The following is a 21,189-nucleotide window of genomic DNA, read 5'->3' on the forward strand; positions in this document are numbered from 1 at the left end:
AGGCTGACGTCGGTCAAGGCGCTTAAAACTGACATCAGGACGTCAGGGTACAAAAGCGCATGACCGACGTCATTTCCTCAGTCTTTTCTTGCCCCAGATGTCAGAAGGCCCTAACAAAAAAGGCCAAAGCCAAAACCAGCAAAACTAAGGAACCATCCGTGCACTAACCATATTTGCAATGTGTACGGCTCAAACCACACCACCACCTTCAACAACAGAGGGGAAGGAGGGAGGTAAGTGGACTGCAGCAATGTGGATCTTCGACCATCTACATTTATGGTAGGTACAAAACTGTACTATGTTCTTCATCTCACATTGCTGCAGTCCTTACATATGGGTAGAATCCCAAAGCAGAGGTAAGGGAGGATGGCAAAACTATAAAGCATTAGGAGCTGCCAAAATGCCCTGTAAAATTGCAGTGGCAAACCCAGCCCTAGATTTAGAGTAAAGTGGAAGGTGGTAATGCCTAGAGAAAGTATGCACTGAACTCCAAGTAGCTGCTTCCAAAATATCTTTAGTAGCCACCCCCCTTAAAAAAGCTGTAGAAGTGGCAGTAGCCCTAGTGGAATGAGGCCTAATCCCAGCTGGAATCTCCTTACCATGATGGGAATAACAGAAAGCAATACAAAACCAATCCACTTAGAAATAGTTTGTTTTGAAACAGGTTTGCCCTGAGAACCCAAAGCAAAAGAAACAAACAACTGCTGAGACTGCCTGAACCCTTTAGTTCTGCTCAAATAATATCTCAACTGTCTGTGTATATCCAAAGTGTGCAAAATCCTTTCCCCTTTATTTTGGGGGTTTGCATAAAAAGTAGGCAAATGAATAGTTTGGTTTAAAGCCACACTAGAAACCACTTTAGGCATAAAAGAAGGGTTAGTACGCAAAGACACCCTATCCTTGTGGAAAATTAAGAAAGGCTCAACTGCCATAAGGGCCTGTAATTCAGAAACCCTTCTGCAGAGGTAATGGCCAACAAAAAAGCAGTCTTCCATGATAAATATTTCAACTCTGCAGATGCTGCAGGCTCAAAAGGTTGTAGAGTGAGTTTCTCCAACACAAAATTGAGATCCCAAGCAGGAGTAGGAGCTCACGTGGGGTCTTATATTCTTCGCCCCTCTAAGGAATTGCTTAAACAAAGGCTGAGAAAATAATGGTGGGTCACAGTCATAGTGAGCAGAAATTGCTGCAGCATGAACCTTTATAGAGGAGAAGGACAAACCTTTGTCCAATAACTCAGTAAGGTATTGAAGTGCAACACTTAAATTAGGTTTAGAAACATCAAAGTCCTTTGCTGTACTCCAAAATAAAAATCTCCTCCATTTATCTGCGTAAACTTTCCTTGTACTAGGCCTTCTGGCCTCCAAAATAACATTCAAAACTTGTTGTGGAAGCTGAGACCCTCCAGGGTTTAAAACAGAATATGCCAGGCTGTCAGATGTAGAGAATGAAGTTTGACATTGAGTAAATGACTGTTCTCCTGAGACAGCAGGTGAGGAATCAAGGCAAAGGCCATGGAGGCTCCGTACCAGACTTCTCAGTAATGGGTACCAGTGCTGTCGAGGCCAATCTGGAGCTATTAAAATCATGTTTGGCTTGTCCTGTCTGACCTTCAGGAGTACCTTTGGGAGGAGAGGCAGAGGTGGAAAGGCATACACGTGAAGATTGCTCCAATTGAATGAGAGAGCATCCACTTTCCAAGCTGTGGGATGAAACCTTTTGTGCAAAACTTTGGCAGCTGGTAATTTAGTGGAGAAGCGAACAGATCTATGTCTGGAGTTCCCCATAACACTGTCAATCTCTGAAATACATGAGGATCCAATTTCCACTCGTGGGGATCCATAATTTGTCTGCTCAACACATCTGCTAAGGAGTTCTGTGCTCCTGGCAGAAACCTTGCCTGAAGATTTAGCTGTAAACTGAGAGCAGTCTCCCATAAAATCATTGCTTGTCTGCATAGAGGATAAGAATGCGTTCCCCCTTGCTTGTTGATGTACCACATGACAGTTGTGTTGTCTGTTTGAATCAACACCTGCCCTGGAAGAAGTAAATCCTTGAAAGCTATCAATGCAAATTGGACTGCTAACATCTCCTTCAAGTTGATATGTAGATGTTGAAGTCTGGCAGGCCACGTGTCTTGTACCCATTTTCCATTTAGATGAGCTCCCCAAGCTTTGTCTGAGGCATCTGTCGTTAAAATCTGACTCGCCTCTGGCCAGGTCACAGAGAGTCCCTTGTTTAGGTGACATTCCTGAGCCCACCACAAAAATTCCTTTTGAATGCAAGGTATTATCTGAATGACAGTGTCCAAATCTTGGCAGTGCTGTGTCCATACATTCTTGAGATACCATTGTAGCTTCCTCATATGCAGTTTGGCATTGGGAAGTACCAGAATACAAGATGCCATGAACCCCAAGGCTTGAAGGACTGTCCTTGCAGTCAGCCTGGACTGACGAGACAATTGGTGGAAGTAAAGAGAAAGATTCTTTTGTTTGTCTGGGGTCAAAAGGCCATCTGGGATGCTGTATTCAGTCTCACACCCAGAAAGCACATGTCCTGAGAGGGTACTAGACTGGACTTTATTTCATTCACAGAATACCCCAGGCATCTTAACACTGCCATCACATACTGTAAATGATGAAGAAGTTCGTCCTTTCCTTGGGCCAGAATCAGGCAATCGTCCAAATAAGGATAGATTTGTATTCCTCTTAGCCTGAAGAAAGCTACCACTGGAGCCAGAACCTTCGTGAACATTCTGGGCAGTAGATAAGCCAAAGGGCAATGCAGAGAACTGATAATGTGAAGTCCCAGCCCGAAACGCAGATACTTCCTGCAACTGGGCCTGATAGGAACATGAAGGTAAGCCTCCTTGAGATCCAGAGTCACCATCCAGTGATCTTTGCCCAGCAGAGGTAAAAGCTGTTGTAACGTCAACATTTTGAACTTGGGAATGTCCAGATATGTGTTGAGGATAGATAAATCCAAAATTGGTCTCCACGTGTTTCCTTTCTTTGGTACTAGAAACAGGCGAGAATAAAATCCTAGGCCCACTTCTGGCAGAGGGACCGGTTGTATGGCCCCTATTTGAAGTAGTAGAGAAATTTGTTTGTGAGCCTCTAGTCTTTGCTGATGAGGAACGTCCGGCATGCCTTTGAAAGGAGGCAAGGTATGGAAATAAAACTTGTAACCTTGGTGTATGATATCCAATACCCATTTGTCTTGGGTAATCAACATCCAATTTTCCTTGAAGAGTGCTAACCTTCCTCCCAAAGGTGCTGCCAGGTAAGAAGGATCTGGCAGCTGAAAAAGTAGGTCATTGGGCCTGTTTACGAAAGGACTGGCCCCTGCCCTCACCCGAAGATTGTGCAGGTGAACTCCTGTTCTAGGTCTGAAAGAACTCTGAGCTCTGCCCCTACCACGTCTAGATCTACCCCTAGACTGAGAATCATAAGAAGGATCGTCCACCCCTTAGCAGGCCAATTCCTACTAAACTTGGAGGCTGAACTTGCAAAAATCTTTAACAGCCTGCATAGACTTAGCCTTGTCTTCCATTTTCTTCAAGACTGACTCCACAGGTGAACCAAACAACACATCAGACTGCAAAGGAGCATCCAAAATCCTTGTCTTAACATGGTCAGATAAATTCTGATCCTTCAGCCAGGCGTGCCTGCGAAGAACTGAGCCAGTGGCAGCCACCCTAGACGAGGCCTGCACAGCATCAAAACCACACTGTAATGAATGCTTACCCACCTGTTCAGAGACATGCACCAAATCTTGTAATTCTTTACACTCAATGCCTTCCGCCAGAGCATCCACCTTAGACTTCAATTGAGAAAGAAGAAAGTTTTGATATTTCAACATATGAAACTGGCAATTCAAAGCCCTCATAGCTAAGGTAGAAGATGTATAGACCTTCTTTCCCCATCTATCCAAAGCTCTGGCTTCTTTATTTAGAGGAACCGGATTTTTTACAACAGAGGCCTTGACACCCTTAGGTCCCTGACTAATAGTTTCTGGGTCCGCCCTAGGACTCTTATAAAGATATTTATGAGCCTCAGGCACCCTGTAATACCTATCCGGTTTAACAGGAGCAGGAGGCAGAGAATCAGGATTAAGTGAAGCCTCTGCAAACACATCTTCCACAACATCCAGAACAGGGGTATAGCCAAGGGCCTATGCTGGGGTAACAGCAAAATTCCCTAAGCCTTTTCCGAGAATCAGAGAAGTCCTGACCTTCCCACTTAAAATGTTCCCTCATAGAATGAAGTGTCTCTGAAAAAGAAAAATCCTCTGGAGGAGAAGCAGAAGGAGTGGAATCATCTGCATCAGAATCAGAATAAGGAGAGTACTCCTGCAAGTCTTCAGCTGAAGACTCTGAAACATCCAAGCCTGCTCAAAACTTCCCAACTCTGGCTCCACCCTAGGCCTCTTATCAGGAGGGGCAAAGAACCTCTAATCAGAGTAATCAAATCTTCTGCCATTTTAAGCATGTGCTTCTTAGGCACAGACCCTGCTGAACTAGGAGTGACACCAACAGAAGCTAAAACTGGCCTACCTCTGGGAGAAGCCTTGGAAACAGAAGGAGAAGGCCTAACCACCCTAGGAAGGGAGGGAGTACAGTAACTTGAGAAGCCCCTTCAGCCTGACCTGCCTCCTGAGAGACCACCTCCTGCAAAATCAAAGTCTCCCCCTGAGACTCCAGAGAAGTCTCCGTGGAACCACCGGTTCCACTGAAGCCTCTAAAGAACCGGCGTCCGAACGGACGACTCATCTTGCCTGGGTTTAACTGTTTTGTCTTTGCGCTTCTTGAGAAGCGGCGCCGGAGAATCCGACGGCATATTATAATTGCACCGCTTCCCAAAGACCAGCCTAGCACAATCTAACCTTCGCTTAATAGTGCGTTTATTGAACCTAGCACAAAAGCGACACCCAACAACGTCGTGCTCAGGCCCCAAACAAGGAATACACAAAGAATGATAATCCCTATGCGGTATCTGTTTCCCACAAGAAATACAGTTATTCACTTTTTCTGACATCCGGTAAAACACTGAGGCAAGAAAAACAAAATATTCCCCAACGGGTACTTAGCCAACTTGGATTCGGTCTGAAACTCGAATTGAAAAATTTCAGAACGCCGAACGGCACTTGCAACGCTGCTTCTGCATCGGACCATGCGGCAAAAAAGACTGAGGAAATGACGTCGGTCATGCGCTTTTGTACCCTGACGTCCTGATGTCAGTTTTAAGCGCCTTGACTGACGTCAGCCTAATACTTTGGTATTCGGGCCGACCGAGGACAGCGGACTACCCATATGTAAGGACTGCAGCAATGTGAGATGAAGAACATCTGCCCAGACTGGGATGTTCTGGATAATGGCAAGAAAAGCTTACTCTATTTGTGCTCCACAAGATTCCAAATAAAATGTTTATTGCTCATGGTGTAAGGATTGACTTGGGTAGGTTTAAATATCCAGGCTGGTCAGGCAGTGGACAGAGTTCTTCAGGACACTTTACATTTCCTCCACCGACGCAACCTGAACTACAAAGCCATCCATGTATGTGTACAAATAGAGCCACTCAGTCCTGAGGTAGACAAACACTGGTGATAAGCATCAGGTAACAATATTGGGTGGTATGGACAGACCAAAGAGAAAGAAGGTAAACTGGAAATAAATATGTCCAGCCCTCAACCTCAACTACTGCCTTTGGTCTTTGTGCACAGGGATGTGTAGATAAGTATTCCCAATTCTGTGGCTAAACAGTAAGTTCTGTCTCACACCTCTAGGTTCCAGGTTCAGTCCTGCCTGCTGGTCAATGTCTGTGTGCAGTTTCCATGTTCTTCTTGAAATTTCAGTTTCCTGACACTTCCAAAAAACATGTTGGTTGACTATATAATCTACATTGTCTCTGTATATTACATTACATTTCACCATTGCCCTTGTCTTCAGGGTTTGGCTAAAAAGGGTCTGAGGACAACCTCAATTACATGGTTAACAAATAAATTAAATCAAAAACACCTGCCAACTTTGAACTAACAAGCAGTTGCAGGCTTTGCTGGTGTGGTGCTTGGGCCCTTAATGCTTTCTGATTGGCTTTAAGAATTTGTTAAAGTACATCAGAACTAAGAAGCTTGCATATGCTTTTGCTTTATACTGCATGTCAGCACACATTTTCACTGCAAGTAGGTAAGCAGGGAACTGCCTGTTGGCAAGTTCATGTCATGCATACGTGTATCACTAGCTGTACTTCAATAGTTAACTGGGGGCAGCCAGCTCCATGGCATACACAGACAAAGCCCCATGACCCAGCTAACCAGAGGCTGAACAGCAGCTTGAGCATCTGATGAAGCTAGAGAGAGGGTGGGGAAGGAATGACAAAGCTATGCCTGCTTAACCTTTCTTGGAGGGGCACTGAGAGATGACATGCAAATGGGCCTGTACTACTTATCAAGCTTTGGTGGAGATCAGAGCACAGAATGGTGGCTTAATGGAGTCGTCATGTGGGCCTAGTAGAATGCCCAGCCTTAGGCCCAAGTGGGACCATTCCCAAATAATCACCCCTTAATGCTTGTTTTCTCCTTCAAGGAAGACAGTAGCGCATAATAGATAACAAAGAGATAGCGCCACAACCACTCAAGCTAAGTCTGCCTCTCCAAGCAGCACTAGCAGCTTCCACATCACCACTAGTTTAAGGGACGAGTCTGGTCACCTCTGCTTGGAATGTTTACTTACAAATGGGCGAGAGGGTACTTAGCAAAGCCACTCTGCAGGTGGAGTATGTACAACTTCAATAAGTCTAACCTCTTGCAATAAAGAAATAAAAATTTAGATGAGGACACAAAAAAAGACATCAGTGAAGTTCTGTTTGTTCTGACAGTACAGCTTATTGATTCATACACTTGTTGCATGTAATTTTTTTCCTGTTTAAGCAAAGTTAATAAGACATACGGAAGATCATAATAAAAGCAACAGTTACTTGGTCTTCTACATTACTATAAGCTATGTTAAGTGGAAAACAAAGCTATGACTATGCTAGAAAGAATACACAACTGTTTTTCCTACTGCTCTGTGCCTTACCTCTCAACTGGCCAGATTTTTGCCTTATATTTATGATGTTTGTCAAAATGTTTATGGTTTTCTGTGAAATTAACAATGACTGAAGTTACAAATAATGACAGACATTTGACTTTCTGACTTGATATCCTTCAGAAAATTAATGCTAATGCATGACCTGTTATTCTAGCAACTTTCTAATAACTGTCATCCAACAAAAAAACAGTGCTGGTAAATCACTCTTTGCCAGCACCATTGCCAAAACCTGGAACACACTACCAATCCATATAACTTCTAGCACCTCCTTCAATCATTTCAAAAAAACCCTTAAAACCCACTACTTAACTAACTGGCTATGCTCATATTACACTCCAGGTTAATCCATACCAATTTAATGGTGTGTCACATGTTCAGATAAGTATAAACAGATTTGCCCTAAAAAAGCTTGTAGACCCAGATACTGGTTAAAAAAATAAATAAAAAAAAAATAAAACCTTTTTTTTTCAAGTTTTTGACTATGTGCCTCAATGTTTTTACTATGACTGTCTACTGTACTGTCTAACTAAAACTGTTAACGTCTAACCTATTATGTATTAAAATCAATTGTATGTTCTATATTTCGTTCTCTCATGTACTGCATTCTATTGTACTGTGGAGCTTTTCTCCCCGGGCCTCCGCTGAAAATGGACTTGGACTTTCCTGGTAAACAAATGTAAATAAATAAATACATTTCTAAGTTTATAAAAGCAATACTTAAAATATGTCCCCCTCTTATTTTTAGCTTTCTCCAGATTTGTTGCAATATGATGTTGAGAGGTACACTCTGTGCAAATTTCTTTTACAGCAGCTATACATCACTGTAGCTTTGCTTTAGGATTCTATAGTGTTCCTGCACTTCTGTTCACTTAGGGAGGCCAGCAAGGTCCTTGTTGTAGGACCTGCTTGCATTCCAATTCTATTTAGGCTTTGTGGATATGTTTAATTCCACTAACGCTTCATAAATTTCCAATTAACATGGGGAAGACATGAAGGCTGCACCTAGTACTAGAAGTATGCACAGCAGTCAGTTTATATGCACAGTGTCAGCATCAAGATTATACAAACAAAGAAGCTGTGAGACTGTGGTTTCACATGCGGTCTGTATTGTACCATCAGGAAATAGCCTCAAATCAAGTTTGTGTGTCTTTTGAAATGGGAATACTGTAAGATAAGAACTTGTATAAGCACAAACAATTGGGTCAGATTTCATTAGTAGACTATTCAATGTGAAAATTGCTTTAGCTCTGAAACATCATTGTATCGGAGTGCTGGTGTCTTGGCTAAACAGTACACAGACCACAGTGCATATTCAAATATCAAAGGAGAAGAAGAGTCTGTACAGTGTACAACAGAATGTACAAACTAGGCATCTTACTTGTTAGGAGGCAGCCCTGAACATGCTAAGTCCCACTTTTTCACTATCCTTTTAGTTAGCTATGACCATTAATGGCATTGCACAAATTGGTCCTTTGCTTAAAGTTACTGTTTCACAACTATTTACTCACTACCAGCAATGTTGTTTATCTCCATCCAGTGTTATTACCAACTTTCTATAACTATTTATCAAGCTGAAGAATTGTGCGTGTAACTGCTGGGGTCAGGCCTACCTGTATTCCACATTGCTGAGCAGCGAGCTGAAAGACCGCAATTATTTGATCCTGTTCTTACTGAATCTACAGTGATGCAGTTTACTCAAAACAAAGACATTATATAATAAAGTCCTTCACTTTGCAATACCTGCTTAATCTTATTCAAGGCTGAGGAGAGCCAAATCTTTTAAGAAGAGCAATGACCACAAGACAAGCTAATCCTGGATGGGATCCTTGTCCATTTTAAGTAGCATGCACTCACTGTCATATACCGGTGTACAAATTTGTGAACCACCATCTCTGGCACCATGGGGTACATGGAAAAAATCTTGATTATGACCCACACAACCAGAGACTGACTAACAGCTCAGATGTTGAAGAGGTGGTAAGGGCAGGATATGAGTTTATAGCTTACACTAGCTCACCCATCCTGGGGGGAGAGAAATGGCTGTCTCAAGTTAGTCAAAATTATTCTGAAGCAAGAGAGGGCTTTTACGACAATAATATCTGAAGCATCAGGGGATGTGGGTTTGGTGCTCAAAGCTGGTGACAGTAGCCCCTGTAGGCACGTGTGCGTGTGGGGGGGCATGCACAAACTAGGGGAGGACACTGGATGTTCCCTTAGTGACAGTCATGCTCACATCAGCCACTGGAGGACAGAGTTAAGAGATGTAAATACAAAATCCTCAAAGGCTGCTTGTTAATGGCTCATGAGAAGGAAGGGCTGACAAACAGGAAACAAGGAAGAAATAAGACACCCAAGACTGGAAGATAACAGAAGAACCACAATATGCGAGGAAAGATACTAACTGTTGTGCTGCTGTTATACATAAAACACAAATACATGGACAAAAACAAGAGCTGAATAAAAATGACATCAAGAAACCATGTTATTAATAATATTCTGATTTCCCCATGATGGTGATGGTAAATATCATCTACACTAACACATTCTCCTGAAGGTAAAGGATACTCTACTTTGTGGAAGCTGAGAAGAGCTCTTGGGAAATATCAAAGATTAAAGCAATACTCTCTTTCGGCTTTTCCCGGTAAGGGGTCGCCACAGTGGAACTCCGGTCCGCTAATGATTGGCAGTAGATTTTTATGAAACACAGAGGTGCCAGCTCGACACCAAACTTTCAACTAAGGCACACCCATTTACGCACGCATGCCTTTCGAACACTACCCAACCGCTGGGAGGACATGCAGACTCCACACAGAAGGCAATCCCAAGCCCAGCCGAGAATCGAACGGGAGAACCTCTTGCCGTAAAGACTGAAGCAATACTAATTTCATGAATTGTAATCATACTCTGTGTCTTGAATGGGGTCCATTCCAGTCACAGTATGAAAAATGTAAAACACTTGGAAAAATTTAAAAAGGGTATAGAGAGACTTGACAAAACATGCCAAGCTATTTCTGGGTCTGCAAGGCCAAGAGAGGTATAGCAGACAGCTGTAAAGACTTAGGAGGTTGAAAACCCAGAGCTACTTGAACAAGAGGCCAAAAAGTTAAGTCAAGTCATACATCATGCAGGAGTGGTGTGCGGTGATTCTCGGATGGGCAAAGGAAAATGGAAGAGAACCCCAGTAATAAACAGAAAACCAGGATGCAAAATAAGTATGACAAAATGAGATGCTACTAGCAAGAGAAGAGGCAAAAGAAAGGCTAGGATTTGTTTGGCTAGAGACTGAAGCAAGTGCCAAAGGAGGACAGTGATATGGGCAGGGAAAGAAAGACAGAGTAAAAACAAGGCACCTCAAAGAAAGTACAGTTGTGTAAACTTACCATAAATATAGAAGTTCGAGTGTATTCACTGTTGCAGTCATTACATTTGGGTTATCTGCCTGCAGGTAGCCCTCAGTCGGCCTGAATACCAGAGTCTTGGATTCCTGCGTCGGATGCTGTCTCTTCTTCCATGACGTCAGGAGTATAAAATATGCAGCCAACGCCATTACATCAGTATTTCTTGCCCCAGATGTCAGGTGCCCCCACAATGGGAAGCAATTATATGTTATGGTACACCTCCATCAAAAAGCAAATAGACCAGAAAGCTTAGATACACCAAACAAAAAGGAAAGATAGAGCCAAGAGAAGTCAGGGCCCTGGAGGGAGGGTAACCAGGACTGCAACAGTGAATACACTCGGACATCTACATTTATGGTAAGTGTACACAACTGTACCATGTTCTTCGTGTTTCACTGTTGCAGTCATTATATTTGGGTTGATTCCCAAAGCTAAGGAAGGAGGAAGTTAAAGACATTAGGACCAGCTATTAAGCCCTGCAAGACTGCAGTGGTAAAACCAGCTCTGGATTTAGAAAAAATAGGCATGTGGTAATGCTTGGGGAAGGTATGTACAGAGCTCCAGGTAGCAGCTTCTAGGATGTCCCTGGTAGGGACTCCCTTGAGAAAGGCTGTAGAGGTAGATGCAGCCCTGGTGGAATGTGATCTTATCCCCTGAAGGGTAGGTTTTCTATGGTGCTTATAGCAGAAATTAATGCAATGGGCTATCCATTTAGAAATGGTTTGCTTTGAAATGGCCTTCCCCTCTGCCCCTACAGCAAAGCGAACTAGCATCTGTTCAGATTTTCTGAAAGGTTTAGTCCCGTTCAAATAAAATCTAAGTCGTTTGTGCACATCCAAAGAGTGCAGTATTCCTTCTCCTTTGTTTTGTGGAATCGGGAAAAAGGTAGGCAAATGAATGGACTGATTTAGGGTCACACTAGACACCACCTTGGGCATAAAGGAAGGATTGGTCCTGAGGGAAACCCTGTCTGCATGGAAGATAATGAAGGGCTCCACTGCCAAGAGGGCCTGTAATTCAGACATTCTTCTTGCAGAAGTGATGGCTAGAAGGAAGGCTGATTTCCAAGAAAGGAATTTCAACTCTGCAGTAGCAGCTGGTTCAAATGGAGGAAGAGTGAGCATTTCCAATACAAAGTTAAGGTCCCAGGCTGGAGTAGGGGCTCGCCTGGGGGGGTCTTAAATTTTCGGCCTCTCTGAGGCATTGCTTTAGCAAGGGGAGAGAGAAGAAGGGTGGTTCAGTATTATACAGTGCAGAAACGGCAGAGGCATGAATTTTAATTGATGAGAAGGATAGGCCCTTGTGGAGCATTTCTGTTAAGTACTGAAGAATATGAGGTAAACTGGGCACTGTTGTGCCCATCCCGAGACTGGCTCCAGGAACAGTATATTTTCTACTTTTCAGCATAGGATTTTATAGTACTAGGCCTCCTTGCCTCCATAATGACATCTAGCACCTGCTTACTGAGGGATGCTATTGGAGAGCTCAAGGAATTAGCCAAGCTGCAAGATTCAGGGTTTGAAGCTAAGGGTGCAAAATCTGGCCCACCTGCTGGGACAGCAGGGAAGGTATCTGAGGTAGGTGCCATGGCTTCAGCAGTATCCTACTGCGCAAGAGGGGGTACCAATGCCGGCATGGCCAGTCTGGTGCAATCAGTATTGTCCTTGGCTTGTCCTGTTTGATCTTTAGCAGAACCTTCAAGAAGAGAGGCAGAGGGGGAAAGGCATAGACAGAGAGGCTTTCCCAGGTAAAGGACAGGGCATCCACTTTCCAAGCTTGACTGGGGGGAGTCCTTGTGCAGAATTTGTCCAATTTGTAGTTCTGAGGGGAGGCAAACAGGTCTATCTCTGGAGTCTCCCATTTGTTCCTCAAGAGGTTGAATATTTCTGGTTCCAGTTTCCATTCATGTGGGTCCATGAAATTTCTGCTTAGGTCGTCTGCCAGTGAATTTAGCTTGCCTGGCAGGAATTGAGCTTGTAGGTGCACTTGTTCCACAGAGCCATGGCTAGTCTGCAGAGAGGGTACGAGTGGGTTCCCCCCTGCTTGTTTATGTGCCACATAATTGTGATGTTGTCTGTCTTTACCAATAAATGTCCTGTAAGGATGTGGTCTTTGAAGGCTGTCAGGGAATTCTGCACAGCTAACATTTCTTTTTGGTTGATATGCAGGTTCATCTGACTCGGGTTCCATTTGTCCTGAATGCACTGCCCTGCCAAATGAGCCCCCCATGCATAGTCTGATGCATCTGTTGTTAGGGTTTGGGTGTCAGGGTGTACAGTGAAAGAGAGCCCTTTGTTGTGGTAGCAGGCCTCTGTCCACCAAAGGAACTCTGTCTTTATTCAAGGAATAATAGGAATCATTGATTCCAGGTCCTGAGAATGCTGGCACCATAGGCTTTTTAGTTACCATTGTAGTTTCCTCATATGCAGTCATGCATATGGAATTAGTAGAATGCAAGATGCCATGAACTCCAGGGCTTGCAGAATTTTCCTTGCAGATAGCTGAGTCTTTGTGGCCAGTAGTTTGAAGTAGGTTGTCAAATGAACTTGTTTCTCTGGAGTGAGGAAAGCCATCTGGGAAGTTGTGTTCAAGCTTGCTCCCAGGAATACAATCTGTTGGCAGGGTACTAGGTGATTTTTATTTTCGTTTATGGTATACTCCAGTGAGGTTAGAAGCTTCTTTACGAATGCCAGATGTTTTAACAGCAAGTCCTGGCTTTCTGCCTGAATCAGACAATCGTCCAGGTATGGGTACATTTGAATATTTCTCTTTGAATATTTCTCTGCCTGCAAAATGCAATGGCGGGAGCTAGACACTTTGTGAAAACCCTGGGCACAGTAGATAAGCCAAAGGGAAGTGCAGAGAACTGATGGTGCATGGACCTGCCCTGAAGCGTAGGTATTTCCTGCAAGATTCCCTTATTGGAATGTGCAGGTAAGCTTCCTTTAAGTCTAAGGTTGCCAAACAGGCATCTTTGCCTAGCATAGGAAGCAGTTGTTGAGAGTGTTAGCATTTTGAATTTTGGGGTTACCAAAAAGGTGTTTAGAATAGAGAGGTCCAGGACAGGATGTCAGGAGCTGTCTTTTCTGGGTACGAGGAAAAGTCTTTAATAAAAACCCTGTCTCCTTTCTTCTGCTGGAACAAGTTGAATAGCCTTGATATTTAGAAGAGAGAGAACCTACTGGGTGAGCCTCTGCTCACTGATTTGGGGTTAGTTCTGGCCACCGTTTGGGTTTGGTAGGGAGTGGAAGTGGAATTTGTATCCTTGGAAATCTATATTTAAAGCCTATTTGTGCTGGGTAATAAGTTCCCAGTATTTTGCATGCAGGGCGAGCTTTCCTCCTAAGGGAGCAGGAAGGGTTAAGGTTAAGTCATTGTGGCATTTTTCCGTAGGGGGATGTCTTACTACTTACAGCTTTGGAAGTGGGAGCCCCCCACTGCTTAGGCCTGTGTGTTGCCTGAGACTGTAATCTAGGTGGTCTGCTGTTCCTGGGTTTGGACTAAGGCGGCCTGGAAGAGACTGGAAAGGACTAATTCTTTGAATGCCAATCCCTACTAAATCTGGGAGGCTGTACTTGCAGGAAATCTTTAACAGTTTGCATAGATTTAGCTTTTGCCTTCATCTTTTTAAGGACAACTTCTGCTTTGTTGCCAAACAGGCGGTCTTGGTTCAAGGGAGCATCTAGTAATTTAGCTTTAACATGATCTGGCAAGTTTTGCTCCTTAAGCCAATCATGCCTTCTAAGTTCAGACCCAGTGACAGCAGCCCTGCAAGATGCTTCTAAAAAGTCAAAACCATATTGCAAAGTATGTTTACCAACTTGTTCAGCAGAATGCATTAAATCCTGTTATTCTTTGTGTTCAGCACAGTCAAGAATCAACATCATTTTCTGTTTAAGTAGCCCATAATATGCTGCTGGTACTTTAACATATGAAACTGGCAATTTAAAGCCCTAATGGCCAAAGTAGCAGAAGTGTATACCTTCTTGCCCCATCTGTCCAAGGCTCTAGAATCTCTATCTGAAGGGGTAGGATTTTTGGCAGCAGTAGCCTTAATGCCCTCTGGACCTTGGGAAATGGTCTCTGGATGCACAGTAGGATTCTTGAAGAGGAACTTGTGAGAGTCAGGTACTCTGTAATACCTGCCAGGTTTTCTGGGAGCTGGAGGTAAAGTGTCCGGGGACACGCTAGATTCCAAGAAAGCATCATCTACAATGTCCAGAACAGGAGGGATAGCTAAAGGACTGTGCTGAGGAAGGAGTAAGAATTCCCTAAGCCTCTTTTTGGAGTCAGAGTAATTCTGGCTTTCCCAGCAGAAATGCTCCCTAAGAGTGTGCAAGGTTTCAACAAAATAAAATTCTTCTGGAGGGGAAGCAGAGGGAATGGAATCCTCTGCATCAGAATCCTCATAGGCAGATAAGAGCAAATCCTGGTAATCAGAAGAAACAGAAATATCTGAAACCTGATCAGAAGGAAAATCAGTTCTAGGTCTCTTAGAGGGGGAAGGCTGGCTTCCCCTAATTAAAGCAATAAGGTCTTCAGCCATTCTAAGCATTTGTTTTTTAGGCATATGGGCCTGACCATGCGGTTTGGACATTGGTTTTCTAGGCATGGGTCGAGTTTTAGGCCTGGATGAAGAAGATGACGGTTTAAAATGCAAGTCTGTAGGCCTGCATACACCCTCAGAAGCCGGTGCCTGCACAGCAGCTCCGGACCCATCCAAGGTAGAGACATTCGCATGTTCTACAGTAAAAGAAGCATCTCGCGGCATATTGGACTCCGAATGGGTCTCAGTAGAGGCCTGCGAATCTGAAGTAGCGGGTATCAGGGCTGCAAAAGCATCTCACAGAGTACCGGCAGACTGGCGACTAGCTTAACGGAAACATCGTCAGCAGTTTTGGACCTATGCGGTCTGTCTCTGTCTTTATCCTTACATGTTTTTTGGAATATCGGTAGTCGGATGGCTTAACAAAGCCATTTCTGGATAGTTATAGAGAGTACCAAAATAATTTGCTGAAAAAATAGATGGACGAATCGTTTGGGGGTTGAATAAGGCACAAAACCAACAGTGAGGGATGTCATGGTCTGGGCCTAGGCAAGGAATGCAGTACGAATGAAAATCTTTATGAGGTATTTGCTTTCCACAAGTAAGACAATTGTTAACTTTTAACTGACATCGATTAAGAGCAAGAAAAAGGATCCCCAACGGGGTACGTAGCTTTTTTAAAGACTTATGTTCTGAAACTCAAAAACGAAAATTTCAGGAGTCGGACGAGCGGCACTTGCGAACTACTTCTGCTTCGGGCACCACACGTCAAGAAAGACTGATGTAATGGTGTCGGCTGCATGTTTTATACCCCAGACGACCTGATGTCATGGAAGAAGAGGAATCCGAGAATCTGGTATTCAGGCCGGCTGAGGGCTACCTGCAGGTAGATAACCCAAATGTAATGACTGCAACAGTGAAACACAAAGAACATCAGGAAGACATTAAACATAGCATATATTTTGAGAATAGGGACAGTGGTATATCTAAAAAAGGAATTCTACTGGGAGAGAAGCAACTGTTTAGTCTAACAATGTGAACTGTCAGTTATCCAGAAACTGGGCACATAAGCAGCATTAAACTTCAGCAACAATGCTTTTGGTTCAACAGCTCACTTAGCTGGGTCAGGTTTGTCAAATTCTGTCAGAAGGATCTTTATCTTTTCTGGTAGTGAATGAGCCGTTGGGATGGCATTTAAGATAAAAACATGGTTAGATGACAAAGTATTACTGAAGTGCATGCAGACAAAGGGTAAGACAAGACACGACAGTGTAAGAGGGAGGTGAAATATTTGGACTCTACTAAAAAATTAATGTAGCAGATGCAATCATATATCTGAGCCTCTTAGATCAAGACGTCCAGACAAAGCCAAGAATAATGGGGGGACAAAAGTCCAAAATCAGGAACAGATTTTAAAAATCGCTCTTAAAAAATTAAAAAGTTGCTAGAATAACGTGCACTTTCTTAACGATATGAAGTCTGAAGCTGATATGCCTGTCATTATTTAGTGACGTCAGTCCTCACAGACTTGCTAGAAAACCATAAATGTTATTAGGGAACAGACCAAATATATCAGGAAAATTTTTGGCCGGTCTGAGAATTTCTAGACAGTTAAGATTTATGGATGCAAACAATTCAAGGACAGTCATAAACCAGTAATGATATGCCTTCACTGTTGATCAGGGAGCTAAGGGGAGGGGTCCAGTTCACAAACAGTAGTTTTAATGAAACAAGCTCCACTTAAACTGAGACAGCTAAATATACTTTTTCCACACAAAAAGGAGTTTCTTTTATCTTAACTGCCTTGCTTTCAGGCATTGTCAATGCAATTACAATACCAATAAGTCCTAGAATATGGAAATTTACATTCTACTACTCAAAAGAGGAGGAATCTAGCAAATGTGCTCTTAGCAGAAACAGCCTAAGGGGTGTGTGGAGAGGGGTCCTCTTGTTAAGCTGGTCAAAGTGGCTGGAACACACCTTTGGCTCAACATCTTCCCACGTAGACAAATGACAAAGTTTCTAACCAAGGAGTTTTTGAGGGGTTTATGATTACTATTAAGGTTTTTGGGGATGAGCAGAGAATTGACCATCAGCTTCGCAGAAGTCAAAACTGCACGTAGAGACAGACAATGACAAATAAGGGAGCATGTACATATCATGTTCAGTCCAAGGACAAAGACAAATAAAGGAAACAACAGACAATTCTAGGCTGAGATTTAGCATAGGGTAGACAAAATAAGAGAGTTGCTGATATGAGACATCACGTGGCAATAAGCAGAGGTGGAGCCCTTCAGGTGCATCACTGCTGGTACAGAGTTTACAAATGTTTATGGGTGGCTACAGTACTAAAACGACCAGAGCAGTGACCAAAAGGTTGCAGCAGAAACCAAACTGCTAAGGGAGTCCACTGACTTAGACACAAGGCAGACTAAAAACATCCACAGACCAATAAGGTTTATTTCTTAAAACATTCAAATTAGTAGGGATAAACATTTTATTAAGATCTTTCAAATGCAGTTCTGAAGCTTGAGCTGCAGAATAGACCAGAAGTATCCATACTTCGTATAAGAAACAAAAAAAAAAGCAAAATGCAACCATATGCATTTTCGTTGGCATAGGATTCCTGCATCATTACATGGAAGTGGGCTCCTACTACAGACACAGGCATACGCCACACTGTAAGCAAGCCAACATTGAGACAGTCATGACAATGGTTAATCAATATGGGCTGCCCTACACACGTGACAGGCAAGAAATCAGGGATAACAGCTCAGAGATGGCAGCATAATGCAGTGAATACACAGCATGTCAGAAATTGCCACATTAAAATGGCAAGTTACATCAGTGTGGTGCGCTGGCCTCTGGCAGCTTTTGTGGGGGGAAAAAAAAGAAAGAAATTTCTGGCTTAGGCTGCCTAAGGGAGGTATGGTGCTTTGAAAAAAAAAAATAAAAACTGTCTGAAGATAATGGTGTAGCTCCTGATTGTCTTTCACTGTGGAAGTGACTGGGGATCCAATGCACAATTCAAGCATATATACTCTGGACTGCTCATTTACCTGTGTAATGTGCACTGCAGGTGCCCTTGCAATTACTTGTGTTTTAAGCCACCATGACTTCAGCCTTTTGCTGAATGGTATGCAGTCCACATGCAGAGCATAGAATACTTGTGAAGCCCACCCTATAACATTTATTTTCTGTTGTAAAATGTGAGTCAGATGTCAGGGCTTGGGCTTTGGGCCATTCCTTCGTGTATTACTGCAACTATAAGGGCCACACCTTCACAGATGTCAGCAATTACCTGCTGTTACAAAAGGCTAATAAGAATATAAGTTTCTAATGTCAGGTTGTCCAGGTGCACTGGTTTGACACCACAGCCAAGCACAGGATGCAATTCTGTACACAGTCAAAAAGACAAAGGGAAGAAAACCCCAGCAACCAGTCTTGACTTCATTTCAAGCTGGTGAAATCATTTAACTGTTTAACTTTGTTGCTCTTAAAAATACTCAAGTCTCTTTTGGGGCAAATTAAGCTATGGTGGTCATAATGTCTAACAGGTTGATGAATGGCAGCTTGATGGGAAAATATCATACAGTGCATGCGATGCATCTATAGCTGAGAGGGTGATAAATTAGTAAATAATTTTAAGTGGTCTCAATACAAAATATACACTGACAAGTACCTGAAACCCCATCTAAGCACTGAGGATGGAGTGCACTTAAAAGAGGAGGGACTGCAAGTCAACAATGATGTTAACCTTTTCAGACTGTGGTTAGACAGAAGGGAAACAGAACTGCAGGTGAAGAAAGGATAACATCAGAGAGCTAACAGGAATGGTGGAAATGGACAACTTGGCTCCTTGACAAAATAGGATGGGCATGGACACCCCCTTAAAGTACTATATTCAGTGCAAAAAAAGTGCAAGTTATGGAGCTTTCTAAATGGAAAATCTTTGTAAATGGCATTGGGCACCCATTGGAACGGTGTCCTACAATGACGTTCCAAGGCTCCAAGGCAGGGTGTCCTTTTCGTGGAGTTTTGCATGCTATGCTTTTCAAGTCTGAATTTTTGTTAATTCCGCAGCTCAATTTGATCTAAATGTCTTAAGCATACAAACAAGATGGTAATAATTATAAATGAAAGGCTGCAGCTGGTATGCAACAAAAAACTGGTCAATGCTTTCTTGCAAAGATAAGCACACAAGTCTGTTACAGCAGGTGGAGATTTGTTGTGGGAAGAAAACTGGAGTTGGGAAGGGTGGATTGGGTATGAGACTAAGAAAGAAAAATGAAGTGTTCAGAGGAGCCTGATAGGAGAGAATAAGAAGCAGAGGGATATTGGAGGTAGCCTACGCTGCTCTGATTAGGAAATAAACAACCACAGGCAAATTTAGCTACTTCAGAACCTGCCAAGCCATCTTTACTATTGAAGCTGAGGAATATATTGCTAAGACAGGGACAACACCTGATGATGCCAAAGGGTGATCGTACCAGAAGCCTGGGATGGAATTCTTATTTTGTTTCTTCTCTTTTTAAGCAATTTTTAAAAAGTTTTTGCCTTCCTAGCCAGTACTAGCAGGCCAGTACTACAGGCAAAAAAGAGGCTGTAACAGACAAAGTGAAGAGCAGGCTTGGAAGGCACAATTTTAGATGCCTCAGAAGTGTGTAAAAACTCAAAGGGATGGCAGAGCTATCCCTATAATGTACTACATTTGGTGCAAAGAACTTGTACTGACAATGTCTTGTGAAAAGGCAAGGGATACAAATCTGTGTGTCCTATAATGAAACGTCACTTAATAAACAATGCAGCCCTCCTTCGTGGTGCTCTGGATACAGTGTGATGTCAGCTCTTCTTGTATCTCATATCTGGCTATTTATTTGCCTCAATTTAACAACAGCACTGTAAACTGGCTAGGCAAATGCAGGTAACACCCTTAAAACATAGAAGTGAACTTCAAAGCATGAAAATCTACTCAATGAGCTACATACATAAGGAGGAAGCTAATGAGGTCAACTGAGAAAATGTCTCACTGAAAATGCTTCCATTGTTACTCCAGTAAGAACCACATTCTGCACAACTCTGGCTGAAACATACATTTTTAACATTCTGTAAATCAGTAATTCATGAGAATACAGTGTGCATAGGGCAGTCATTTACTCTTTACACAAGTTCTGCAAGCATTTTTTCTAATATTAACTACCATCACAAAGTAATAAATAAGAGACTGTCTTTGCACAGTATTTTATTTAACAATAATATATGAGCAACTCTGAAAACTGCAGACTGTTCCTAACATCTTCTGCAAAGAAGTAAATATGACTGCAGATTCCTGTTGCCACTCTTCACCTGCAAAACAGAAAATGGGGCTCAACCAGAAATTTAATTCACTTGAAAATAGTGCAGAATTGGGGGAAGATGCAATCTCTAGCAATACAATTTATACATTTGTTAAAGGGATTACAGCTCTGCAGCTATTAAACATTTACTGAATCCATTGTACCCATACTTACCTATGTGCCGGCTGGTACCATCAACACTAGCAAACTCAATGTAATCCTCACGTGCATCAGCCCAATATATCCTGTTGTTGACATAATCCAGGGTAAGTCCATTTGGCCATGTGATCTTACTGTCAATCACAACACTACGGTTAGAACCATCCATTCCAATTCTGCCAATTAAGGAATGATCACCCCAGTCTGTCCAGTACAAATACCTGCAGAAGAGTGTGGAAGTCAAATAAATGCCTCTGCATTAAACTGTTACATATTAAACACGAGATGTGCTATGGTGTTGAAAGCATAACATTTTTAGAAAGCAACAAAATAAATTCTTTAACTCAAATGGCCAAACCACAAAAATAAAAATTTAGCAGCAGCAACAATGATTATACATTAAAAAAGAAAAAAAAAAAACAGCCAAACACTGCTTTAAATAATGGCCACTGACGACAGGTTATGACGTCCTTGCATTGCTAGTGGCCCAATTTCAAGAAGAGAACTAAGTATCAGAAGCCTAGATGAGGGAAAGGAAGGAAAGATAAAACAATGGCCAGGTCACCTCTTCTTTCCTGGAAAGAGGATGAAAAATCCAGTCTAAAAGTACTGAAAGTAAGTGGAAACTAAGAAAAAATGCAATGAGTGCGCTGAACTACAGCA

At 42.6% G+C, this 21,189-nt stretch overlaps 1 protein-coding gene across 1 annotated transcript in view; it reads right to left on the minus strand.

Moving 5' to 3' along the window:
* The window catches only part of LRP1 (LDL receptor related protein 1), a 2,772,300-nt gene that overhangs the window by 588,438 nt on the left and 2,162,673 nt on the right, over nt 1-21,189 (minus strand). The window contains exon 60 of the mRNA XM_044083629.1: nt 20,542-20,747. Within this exon, the coding sequence (XP_043939564.1) occupies nt 20,542-20,747 (206 nt within the window). The remainder of the gene's footprint in view (nt 1-20,541; nt 20,748-21,189) is intronic.

The sequence above is a fragment of the Protopterus annectens genome, chromosome 9.part0 (assembly GCF_019279795.1).
Source record: "Protopterus annectens isolate FY-2018-M chromosome 9.part0, PAN1.0, whole genome shotgun sequence".
NCBI lineage: Eukaryota > Metazoa > Chordata > Ceratodontiformes > Protopteridae > Protopterus > Protopterus annectens.